Source organism: Geotrypetes seraphini, chromosome 3, assembly GCF_902459505.1.
Source record: "Geotrypetes seraphini chromosome 3, aGeoSer1.1, whole genome shotgun sequence".
Classification (NCBI taxonomy): domain Eukaryota; kingdom Metazoa; phylum Chordata; class Amphibia; order Gymnophiona; family Dermophiidae; genus Geotrypetes; species Geotrypetes seraphini.
Window position 1 is genome coordinate 68,964,505 of NC_047086.1, and position 12,611 is coordinate 68,977,115.

At 51.5% G+C, this 12,611-nt stretch overlaps 1 protein-coding gene across 7 annotated transcripts in view; it reads left to right on the forward strand.

Moving 5' to 3' along the window:
* ELOVL5 (ELOVL fatty acid elongase 5) overlaps positions 1 to 12,611 on the forward strand; it is a 98,848-nt gene that overhangs the window by 31,243 nt on the left and 54,994 nt on the right. For all 7 annotated transcript variants that reach the window (XM_033936692.1, XM_033936691.1, XM_033936690.1 and 4 more), the window contains exons 4-5: positions 802 to 879; positions 7,352 to 7,523. In XM_033936692.1, the coding sequence (XP_033792583.1) occupies positions 802 to 879; positions 7,352 to 7,523 (250 nt within the window). The remainder of the gene's footprint in view (positions 1 to 801; positions 880 to 7,351; positions 7,524 to 12,611) is intronic.

Genomic DNA, 12,611 nt, shown 5'->3' on the forward strand with positions numbered 1-12,611 from the left:
CACTTCCACCATCCCATTCTGGTTAGCTTGGTGTTATCCAGAGACAGCAGGCAGATATTCTCACAATCCACCCACCTCCCTGGGTTGACTTCTTAGGTAGCTATCTGAACTGAGGAGACGCGTGCCCTATCTTGGGCAGAAGGCACTCGCGCATGCGCGGTGCATCAGTCGTGAACTTTCTTAAAGTTTTACAAGCAAGTCTGCTTGCGAGGCTGTCCGCGGATGATGTCACCCACATGTGAGAATATCTGCCTGCTGTCCCTGGATAACACCTGTTACGGTAAGTAACTGCTTTTTGTAGTATCTTGAATATAAATAAGATTCACTACCGGTGTGATGTGACCCTGTGAATACAATTGATGTAAGTGTGTGTCCATCTTTTAGATTAAATTGGTCCTTGGAGTAAATTTTTAAAGCACAATGGCTATACCGATTTATGTAATGTTAGTTCAGTGGCTGATCGTCATGGCTGTTTACAATTTCTAGGTTTGCTGAGATGTCACTGTATTTCTTTTCTGTGCATTTGATTATGGTACAATGAGGAAAGCGTTCCTCAAACCTTTGCTGCACACATTAGCATCTTGTTTTTCCCCTTGCAACTGTTTTTTTTCCCCCTCTGCCCCTGAGGACATTAAGGGGTTTCACTGAAAAGCTGCTTGCACGATCGATCAAAAGTAATTTTGCTGCTTCTACAAATAGATATTCTGAGATAATTTGGTGAAAACAATTTGTAGATGTGTATGTGGGTACCTTCTTGTTAAATTTATACCATGGTTTTGTATGTTTGTTTATTTTTCTTAGTTAGTCACAGGAGTCTGGGAAGGAGGGTACAACTTCTTCTGTCAGGACACCCACAGTGCAGGTGAAGCTGATTTGAAGGTAAAATATATGTATGTCATTTATGTATTTTTGATAGGTTTTATGTTTCTACTTTCTCAGCCAATTCAAATTTAAAATTTTAGATGTATAAAACCTTAGATATACAGTACTCCCCTGAAATTCACGGGGGTTCCATTCTAGGAACCCCCGCGAATCTTGAAAAACCGAGAATACAGTTTTTCATGGGGGAGACTGGAGAGGGCAGCAGGAGAGAGTAGCTGGCGCACAGGCGAGTGAAGGAAATCACTCGCTGTATGCTCCGACCGCCTCTTCCTGCACTAAAGTCGGGCTTTACCAATCAGGAGCTGCTTTGACACGCAGCTCCTGATTGGTAAGGCCCAACTTTAGTATAGGAAGAGGCGGTCGGAGCATACAGCGAGTGATTTCCTTCACTCGCCGATGCTCCGGCTGCTCTCTCCAGCTGTCCTCTTCTGGTTGGCGGTCGCAGTCGGAAAATACTGCGATTGACTGGGACTGCCGACCGCGAATGACCAAGGGAACACTGTATATATAAACCTGAAATATAAGGGAATTGCATGATCCATTTAAGTCTTCCCTGTAAGTCCAAACACCCGATAAAAAGCCAGTGGTGACAGCATGTTTTTAAAAATATTTTAGCTATCCTAATTTCATGTGGTTACTTAGCTGGTTAGCAGACTGAAAATCCTCGCTGTCTGTTGCCACTCTGCCTAGCTAGATTAGCCCCCGGTGTTCAGTATTGGTTCATATGTGGGCACTGAAAATCTGAAGCTATTTTGCTGGGCCTGGCCACCGGAGCTTATGCCAATATCATATGTAGGCAAAGTCTGAATAAATGGATGGTTAAGGAGAGTTAAACTAAAATCTAAAAATGAGTGTGTGATGACTACAGATGAGATGGTTCAGAATAAGCATTGAAAAATGGTAAAACAGACACATGTAAAATTCATATAGAAGAGCTGGAAATAATTAGCAACAGCAGCAGATGAATCCAGAGACCAGTGGGATACTGCACATCTACCAGCAGATGGAGATAGAGAACTGAATTGCAGGTGCGCCTCTTGGATGGAACCCCTTCTTGCCATTTAGTATACTCTATTTCTAGCAGGAGGATGAATGCCAGTCTTTCTCTTTCACACTGCAACTACTGTCTCTGCAAATTGTGAGTATATATTATTTTTATATTGTGCGCGGGTGTGAGTACGGTGTGCATTTTTCGTGTGCGCTTTTTATTTGTGTGGCTCGTGGCCACAGAGGGTGTTAAGCATTGTTTGCGCTGTGGAAAGCGGTGTTCGCCATTGGGCCTCTACATGGCAGGCTGCTGGGACTGTACCCTCGTGGAATCCAATATGGCGGTGGGGCAGTGTGGTTTCCCGCGCGCCTGAGGTAGTTTCATTTATTCCGACTTCGGCAGGCCTCGTGGCTTTGGGTTCGTTGGGTCATGGACAGGAATTAGGAGCAGATACAGAAGATAGCGGCGAGCGTCTTTGGGGCTGGGCTCACCGGATCTGGCGCTTCTACACACTGGTTCTTCAGTGAAGCTGTTTTCCCCAGAGTTTGTGTTATTGATGCATCAGGCTTTACTTATGTGCAGATCCGCTGCGGTTCCATCCGGGATGTATTCCCGGGACGATTGCCTCTTAATGGACTCGCGATAACTGACTGCAGCCATTCAGAAAGCAGTCAAGCACGCAGAAACAGTCAAGCGCAGAAAGCACGCTCCTGCTGGCCCATACACCACTGGACCACCAGGCTTATAAGACGTTTTAAAAGGTACTGCGGGGAATATTGCATGCAATCGCTGCTGCCGGAGTAGTAAGGAGGATCATGGGGATGGGGAAGAGCAGGTGGAGAGGAAAGAAAGGGACTGCATTGGAGGAGTGAAAGAGGGAAAAAGATGCCAGCATCGGGGGGGGGGGGGGGGGGGGGAGCAGGCCGGGAAGATATGTGGCCATGAGGTAAGATGGGGTGGGGGAGGGGATCTTTAGAAGGGAAGAGACGGGGGAGAAGCTGAACATGGGGAGTGATACGAACATAGAAGAGAGATGCTGGGCGAGGAGGGATAGCAGGGTCAGAGATGCAGACTATTAATAGTAGACAGGGAGAGGGTAGGAACAGTGGAATATAGAGGCAATGCTGGAAAATGGAGGAGATTAGGACACTTGAGGGACAATGCTGGAAAAAGGGCAGATGGGGACATGGAGGTAGTATAGGAACAGGTACAGAGAAGGAAGATGCTGGTAGGGCAAATAGGGGTGCAGAAGGAACAAGGATGGTGGACCTGGGACTAGAAGACATGTCAAAGAGACAGGAGACCCTGCACAAACAGAAGAAACAGATAAAAACAGAAAAGAGACACAAGGAGTCAAAGTAAATTACCCCCAAAAAACCAAAACGTGTTCAAACAACAAAGGTATAAAAAAGTTTTATTTTGCATCCCCTTGAACCTCATTTACGAAAAATATCCAAACTCCTAAATAAGCATCTCCCCTAGGTATCCATTTAACCTTCTCCTAAATAAGCATCTCCCTTAGGTATCCACTTAACTGATTCCTTCAAAGTTAGGTATCTTTCTTCAGTTGCCTATATTGTTTTCCCCACTGAACCTTGTAACTACTTGAACCCTGTCAAGTTATTCTATCGATAAATCCAGATATCTTATACTTGTATTTCTATACCACAACATGTAATTTACTTAAATCGTCGTAATGTAATTCTCTCGGTAATGTCCTGATCTCTTTTAACTGTAATCCGCTTAGAACCGCAAGGCACAGGCGGAATAGAAATCACAAATGTAATGTAATTTATTAATTTAAACGTTAGCTTTTGGAAAAAAACATCTCTGATATCTTGCATTTAAAAAAAAGGTATTGCGGGGCGGGGGGCTGTTTTTTAAAAGGAAGGGCAGGTGAGTGGGCGCGGGGGGGGGGTGTTTTTAAAAGGAAGGGTGGGGTTTTTTAAAAAGGTACCAGGAGGGGGAACAGGGAGAAGGAGAAATTTGTTAGTCGGCTGGGACAGATCCCTCCTGTCCCAGCCTACCACTAGACCACCAGAGGTGAGGGGGGGCAGGTTATATTTCAGGGCAGTGGGACAGGGTACAGAGCCTGGCAGGGAAGAGAGCCTGGCAAGGAAGGGGGGACAGGTTGCAGAACCTGGCAGGAAAGGGGGTACAGGGTGCAGAGCCTGGCAGGGAAGGGGGGACAGGGTTCAGAGCCTGGCAGGGAGTGTGGGAGGCTGGGTGCACAATTAGGTTCAGAATGGTTTTTTTTCTTGTTTTCCTCCTCTAAATCTAGGGTGTGTCTTATGGAGCAAAAAATACGGTTTATCAATAATCTAGAGATGGGAATAATTAGTGAGATATTTAATTTTGTTGATGACACAAAGTTGCTCGAAGTTGTTAAATCGCAAGAGGATTGTAAAAAATTGCAACAGGACTTGCGAGACTAGGCATCAAAATGGCATATGATATTTAATGGGAGCAAGTGCAAAGTGATACATGTGGAAAAGAGGAATCCAAACTAGTTATGTGCTGCAGGGCTCCATGTTAGGAGTCACCACCCAGGAAAAAATCTAGGTGTTGTCATTAAGGATACATTGAAACCCTCAGCTCAGTGTACAGCAGCAGCTAAGAAAACAAATAGAATGTTAGAAATTATCAGGAAAGGAATGCAAAACAAATATTAGAATATAAGGTCACTATATGAAGCTTTCTGGCATTTAAACAAAACATACTGTTATTGCTGCTACGAGCAACTGCAATAGCAGTACAGTATGTTTTGTTTAGATGCCAGAAAGCTTCATAGTAACGGTGACATTACATTGACATGAACAGATCCTGACGCAGACAATATACACCAAAACACGTCCATGTTAGGTCTGTGTATTTTTATTTCAATAAATGGTGATCTTGAATTGGACTTTTAGTTAGTTTAATGAATATTTGATTACTTGAAAAAAGTAGCCAATTACAGTAACGTGATATCACATACCACTTTTGACTAGATAAGGATCCTCCATTTTATGGCACTGGGGAGAGAAATTCCACATTTTATTGTTCTTGGAATTACAAGTGTTTAAATTGACCCTTAAAGGGAAAAGAACTTGCACATTTGGAACCTGTACCTACAAGACCTGGCACCAAGGTAGCCATGTGCTCAATGTATTGAACATGGGAAATAGAATAGAGAAAAGCTCCACTGAAGGGGTGACAATAGAAGAGAATTTTGAAAATTAGGCTTTGGGAAGAGAGGGAAGTATTTTAGTTATCCAAAGCATCTATTCACTTAAGAGCCTAATTTTGCAAATTTGAAAACTACTATAGAAAAGTATTACCGTATTTTCGCGGATATAACGCGCACCGTTGTAAAACGCGCACAGGGGTATAGCGCGCATAAATCACGAAGATATGTAAAAAAACTTTTCTATACCGCGCTCAGGCATATAACGCGCATGCTGCCCGACTCTCCTCTGGCCACCCCGACTCTCCTTTCGCTCTTCCCGACTCTCCTCTGGCCACCCCGACTCTCCTTTCGCCCTCCCCGACTCTCCTCTGGTTGCCCCGACTCACCCTGACTTTCGGTGCACTGCCCCGCCTCTCCGTGCGCTGTCCCGACTCTCGTTCACCTGCCCTGACTTTCCGTGCACTGCCCCGCCTCTCCGTGCGCTGTCCCGACTCTCGTTCACCTGCCCTGACTTTCCGTGCACTGCCCCGCCTCTCCGTGCGCTGTCCCGACTCTCGTTCACCTGCCCTGACTTTCCGTGCACTGCCCCGCCTCTCCGTGCGCTGTCCCGACTCTCGTTCACCTGCCTTGACTTTCGGTGCACTGCCCCGCCTCTCCGTGCCTGTCCCCCTTGAAGTCCTGTCCCCCCTTGAAGGTCTGCCTGTCCCCCCTTGAAGGTCTGCCTGTCCCCCCTTGAAGTCCTGTCCCCCTTGAAGGTCTGCCTGTCCCCCTTGAAGATCTGCCTGTCCCCCCTTGAAGTCCTGTCCCCATCCTGAAAGCCTGATGCCCCCCCTCGACGTCCGATTCTTCTCCCCCCTCGGCAGGACCACTCGCACCCCCACCCCGAAGGACCGCAGACTCCCCGACAATATTGGGCCAGGAGGGAGCCCAAACCCTCCTGGCCACGGCGACCCCCTAACCCCACCCCGCACTACATTACGGGCAGGAGGGATCCCAGGCCCTCCTGCCCTCGACGCAAACCCCCCCCCCCCCCAGCCGACCCGCGACCCCCCTGGCCGACCCCCACGACCCCCCCCACCCCCCTTCCCCGTACCTTTGGAAGTTGGCCGGACAGACGGGAGCCAAACCCGCCTGTCCGGCAGGCAGCCAACGAAGGGATGAGGCCGGATTGGCCCATCCGTCCTAAAGCTCCGCCTACTGGTGGGGCCTAAGGCGCGTGGGCCAATCAGAATAGGCCCTGGAGCCTTAGGTCCCACCTGGGGGCGCGGCCTGAGGCACATGGGCCAAACCCGAGCATGTGTCTCAGGCCGCGCCCCCAGGTGGGACCTAAGGCTCCAGGGCCTATTCTGATTGGCCCACGCGACTTAGGCCCCACCAGTAGGCGGAGCTTTAGGACGGATGGGCCAATCCGGCCTCATTCCTTCGTTGGCTGCCTGCCGGACAGGCGGGTTTGGCTCCCGTCTGTCCGGCCAACTTCCAAAGGTACGGGGAAGGGGGGTGGGGGGGTCGTGGGGGTCGGCCAGGGGGGTCGCGGGTCGGCTGGGGGGGAGGGGGGTTTGCGTCGAGGGCAGGAGGGCCTGGGATCCCTCCTGCCCGTAATGTAGTGCGGGGTGGGGTTAGGGGGTCGCCGTGGCCAGGAGGGTTTGGGCTCCCTCCTGGCCCGATATTGTTGGGGAGTCGGCGGTCCTTCGGGGTGAGGGTGCGAGTGGTCCTGCCGGGGGGGGGATGGATCGGACGTCGGGGAGTCGGCCGGGCAAGAGGGCTTGGGCTCCCTCTTGCTCCGATCGTGGATGCGGGTGCGGGTGGGAGCGCGTGCGAGCGGTCGTTCGGGGTGGGGGTGCGAGCGGTCCTGCTGGGGGGGTGAATCGGGCGTCGGGCGGGGTGGGAACTGTTTAAAAACTTTTGTATACCGCGCTCAGGCATATAACGCGCGAGGGGTATGCGCGGTACGTAAAAACCACGTATAACGCGCGCGTTATATCCGCGAAAATACGGTATATGCTATTCAAAGACCAAAAACTACTGTAAACAAAACTGTTTGCATATCAGTGCATAGGTTTAGCTTTAAGTATCTTATTCTTGGAGTTCAGCTTCTGTGTAAAAACCTGTAGTTTAATAAATCCTGCTCAAAGCATTAAGAAGGTAAAACTTGTGCATAACTAATAACAGCTACCTGCTGACAATTCAGAACATGCTGTACTTTTAAGATGTTAAGGATTTAGAAATTAGCTCATCCTTTTCCCTTTACAAACTATAACTCTCATAATTTAATGTAGGAAAGTATTTGATTTTCTGTGTCTTTCTCTACTTAGATCATTCGTGTCCTGTGGTGGTACTATTTTTCAAAGCTGATAGAGTTTATGGATACCTTTTTCTTCATTTTGCGGAAAAATAACCACCAGATCAGTGTCCTGCATGTCTACCACCATGCCTCTATGTTGAACATTTGGTGGTTTGTTATGAACTGGGTGCCCTGTGGTCACTGTGAGTATTGTGGGTAAGAAGGTTTGAAACCATATATGTTTACTGTTCAACTGTGTAATTCTGGATAGACTCTAAGCAGTCATTTCTGCATTTTAAAGTTGTAATTCTAGCAAAATCAAATTTAGATAATCTGACAGTTAAGAGTAAATCATGAAGGTATCTCAATAAATGTGCCTATAAAAGCTTCTGTGGGGTCTCGACCACCATTTCATTGTCTTGTCATGCCTGTGGTCACCTACTTCCCATGCAGGGTTTACATTAGTGTTCCCTCATTTATCCCAGGACAAGCAGGCAGCATATTCTCACATGTGGGTGGGTGACGTCATCTACGGAGCCCCAGCGCGGACAGCTTTTCAAGCAAACTTGATTGAAGTTTCAAGTTTGCACACTGCACCACGCATGTGCATGCCTTCTCGCCCACTAGAGGGCGCATCCCACCTCGTGGTCCTCAGTTCAATTTTTTCCGCGGAGCCAGAAAGCCCTGTGGATTTTGAGCTCCCTTTGCCTGCCTTTCTGTCACCGCGTCTGGATTCTAATCGGTCGCTGTGCTTTATATTTTTTCTTTTCGTGTCGTTCCCGATCCGTTTTTCAAAAAAAAAAAAAAAAAACTTTACTTTTCGTTCGGCTCCGGGGGCTCCCGGCAGCCGTGGCCGCGGGACGTCGTTCGTTCCCGGCCTGTTTCCTTGTTCATGTCCCGTCCTGTGACGGGCTTTAAGAAATGCAACCGGTGTGAGCGGTTGCTGTCAATAACTGACCCCCACCGGTGGTGCATAATTTGCCTGGGCCCCGATCATCCTGGGCCTCCTGTGACCGCTGTTCAACGTTCCAGCCCAGAGCCCTCTGCCGCCGACGGGCGAGTATGGCGGAGTTGTTTGCTGTTGACCCCGCGCCGGTGAAGGCCTCGACGTCGGCTTCGGCCCCGGCCTTGACCTCGGCCTCGGCAACCTCGGGGGCCTCGGCTTCGCCTCGTCCCTCGAAGTCGACATCGGGGACAAAACCTGCCTTGGGTAAGTCCTCCTTTCCATCCCCTACAGGGTCTGCTAAGAAGCCATCCTCTGCTCCTACCACGGCGGGTGGGTCGTCCTCGGCCCCGCCTAAAACTCCGGCCACGCACGCCCCAAGGGAATACTCGAGACCGAGGTCGCCCTCCAGGGAGCGTGCCCCGACCTCGGACCTCCCGACCTTCGTCGGGATCCCGGCCTTTCAGGACCTCCTCCGAGCTCTGATTTCGTCGGAGCTGTCGGGGGCCCTTGAACAGCAGCAGCGGGCTTCGGGCCCGACTGCTTCGACCTCGGGTATCGGGGCTCCACCGACCTCGGCCTCGGTTTTACCCTCGACCTCGACCTCGGGGGCACCGCCTGAGCGCAGCGTGCGGCCCCGGGACAAGGTGTGGCGGGTGCGACGCATTTCCTCCTCCTCCTCCTCGAGGTCCTCCCGGGGCTCCTCGCCCTCAACTCGACCTCGGACGAGGCGTCGGCCGAGGAAGCCGAAGCGTTCGCGGGGCTCTCCTCGGCGGCGTGACCGTTCCTCGCCGCTCGGGGGCGAGGCTTTGCAGGTGTCGGAGTTGCACCTCGATAACCCGAGGCTTCTCCGGTCCCCTGCTAGAAGGGTTTCCCGCCACTCCTCGCCGAGGAGAAGGGAGAGTGCCTCCGTTCCCCGGATTCCGGGTACCTCGCCTAGAGGCTCTTCGAGGCGGAGATGTTCTCCTACCCCCTCGAGGCCTTTGGAGCTGACTTCGTGGGGCTCGGGGTCCGGCAGAGAACCCCATTATTCTCACGAGGTTTCTCCCGTTTGTTCGGCGGAGAGGTCGAGAACCCCTTCACCGCCCGCCAGGCCGTCCTCCTTTTCCACTTTTGTGCAGGACATGGCACGAGCCCTGGGTTTGGACCTCATGGCGGGTTCCCAGTATACAAAGGAATTCCTAGAGGAGCAGGACCTCCCCACCCCACCTAGGGAGGCCCCTCGGCTCCCCTTAAATAAGGTCCTCCTACAGACCTGGCTGAAAAATCTAGCTAACCCTCTTACAGTCCCGTCTGTCCCGTCCAAGATGGAGGCGAAATACAGGACGGTACCTACCAAGGGGTTTGAGAAGGCGCAACTCTCCCACCAGTCCTTACTGGTAGAGTCTGCCCTGAAAAAGACGCAACCCTCCCGGGTTTCTGCGGCGGTTCCACCCGGCAGGGAGGGTCGGACCCTGGACAAGTTTGGCCGTCGCCTCTACTCTAATTCCCTGATGGCCACCAGGGTACTAAATTATGCCTTCACCTTTTCCTCATATCTGCGTGGCATGGTGAAGGACCTCCCTCAATATCATGACTCCTTACCGGACTCCCAAAGGGCGGGATTTGACAAATTTATGTCCAACCTGTCTCAATTGCGTTTGTACCTTTTCCATGCTGTGTACGATACATTTGAGCTGGTTTCGAGGGTGTCGGCCTTCGCAGTGGCCATGCGCCGTCTGGCCTGGCTTCGCACCCTCGATATGGACCCAAACCTGCAGGAACGTCTTGCAGACTTGCCTTGCGTGGGGTCTGAGTTGTTTGATGAGTCTTTAGAGGCGGCGACCAAACGGTTGTCGGAACAGGAGCGCTCGTTGGCCTCCTTGGTCCGTCCCAAACCTAGGCCCCCGCCGCAGAAACCCATCCGTCCTCCTCCGAGGCGGTATCCCCAAAAGTCAACCCCGGCTTTTTCTAGGCCGCCACCTAGACGCCCTTCTCAGCAGGGCAGAGGGGGACAGATGAAAGCCCCGGCGCAGGGTCCTTCCAAACCCGCGCCGTCTTTTTGACGGGCTGAGCGGATGGGGCAGGTTCCCCTCCGCGATCTTACAGGAACCCCTTCCCATAGGGGGGCGTCTCCGGTCCTTCTACGCGGCTTGGACCGAGATAACATCCGATGCTTGGGTGCTCCGGACCGTCTCCGAGGGCTACTCTCTCAATTTTTTGTCAGCGCCGCCGGATCAACCTCCGGGGGCTTCCCCTTACAATCGGGCCCAGCTTCCCATCCTTCTGACCGAAGCCAAGGCCCTGTTGAAGCTTCGGGCGGTGGAACCGGTACCCCACGACCAGCTGGGGACGGGCTTTTACTCCCGTTACTTTTTGGTCCCAAAAAAGACCGGGGACTACGCCCCATACTGGACCTCAGGAAGCTCAACAAGTTCCTGGTCCGGGAGAAATTCCGGATGCTGTCTCTCCCGGTTTTGTATCCTCTCTTAGAGGAAGGGGACTGAATGTGCTCCCTCGATCTGAAGGAAGCATACACCCATGTTCCGGTGCATCCCGCCTTCCGAAAATTTTTACGGTTCCAGGTGGGAGAACTGCACCTTCAGTACAGGGTCCTTCCCTTCGGCCTGGCCTCGTCCCCTCGAGTCTTCACGAAGTGTATGGTAGTGGTCGCGGCAGCCCTGAGATCTCGTGGGCTTCATGTTTTCCCGTACCTGGACGATTGGCTGATCAAAGCCCCGATCAGGGAGGGGGTTATCTCAGCGACCCGACAGTCTATCATCTTCCTTCAACGCCTGGGGTTCGAGGTAAATTTTCCCAAGTCGCAGTTGTCCCCGGCCCAGTCACTTCAGTTTATAGGCGCAGTGCTGGACACTGTGCGCCTACGTTCATACCTCCCGCCTCCTCGGTTGGAAGCTTTGGTTCGGCTGGGCCGTCTGGTCTCTCAACTGCCTGTCGTGTCAGCCCAGCGCATGATGATGCTTCTGGGCCACATGGCATCTACGGTCCGCTTCATGAAAGGACTAATCAAGGTTTGTCCCCCTCTGAAACCTCCTCCCGTCGTGTGGGATCTGAATGTGGTTTTGGCTCAACTGATGAAACCTCCCTTTGAGCCAATCGACAAATCTCTTTTGAAATTTCTGACTTGGAAGGTAATTTTTCTGATTGCCCTCACATCTGCACGACGGATTGGTGAGTTGCAAGCCTTGGTTGCGGACCCCCCTTTTACTGTGTTTCATCATGATAAGGTAGTTCTCCGCACTCATCCGAAATTTTTGCCAAAGGTTGTGTCTGATTTTCACCTCAATCAGTCCATTGTCCTTCCTGTGTTCTTCCCGAAGCCCCACTCCCATCCTGGTGAGACGGCGCTTCACACGCTTGACTGTAAGAGGGCGTTAGCATTTTATCTCCAACGCACCAGCTCTCATAGGAAGGTTCCTCAATTGTTTTTGTCCTTTGATCCTAATCGCTTAGGACATCCTGTTTCCAAGCGCACCTTGTCCAACTGGTTGGCTGCTTGTATTTCGTTTTGCTACACTCAGGCTGGTCTTCCGCCCCCGGGTCGAGTCACGGGGCATAAAGTCAGAGCGATGGCAGCCTCTGTGGCTTTCCTCCGTTCTACACCGGTGGAGGACATATGCAAGGCTGCCACTTGGTCTTCGGTTCATACGTTCACCTCCCACTACTGTCTGGATACTTTGTCCAGAAGTGACGGCCGGTTTGGCCAGTCGGTGTTACGTAACCTGTTTTCCTAAATTGCCATCCTCCCACCTGCCCTTTTTTGGTTGGCTTGGAGGTCACCCACATGTGAGAATATGCTGCCTGCTTGTCCTGGGATAAAGCACAGTTACTTACCGTAACAGGTGTTATCCAGGGACAGCAGGCAGATATTCTCACAACCTGCCCGCCTCCCCGGGGATGGCTTCTTTGCTAGTTATGGAACTGAGGACCACGAGGTGGGATGCGCCCTCTAGTGGGCGAGAAGGCATGCACATGCGTGGTGCAGTGTGCAAACTTGAAACTTCAATCAAGTTTGCTTGAAAAGCTGTCCGCGCTGGGGCTCCGTAGATGACGTCACCCACCCACATGTGAGAATATCTGCCTGCTGTCCCTGGATAACACCTGTTACGGTAAGTAACTGTGCTGAATTTGCGGTTCACGAATCGTGGACTTGCTCATTCGCGGTCTGCTCCAACCACCTTTTCCTATAGTAAAGTTGGGCTATACCAGTAAGGAGCTGAGCTCCAGCTGCCCTCTCCTGCCTCCCCAGCCAAAATTCACAGAGGTTCCTGGAACGGAACCCCCGCGAATTTCGGGGGAGTACTGTATCTCAAAGAAAAACAGCTTAAGGAAGTTCAGAATGATGTGG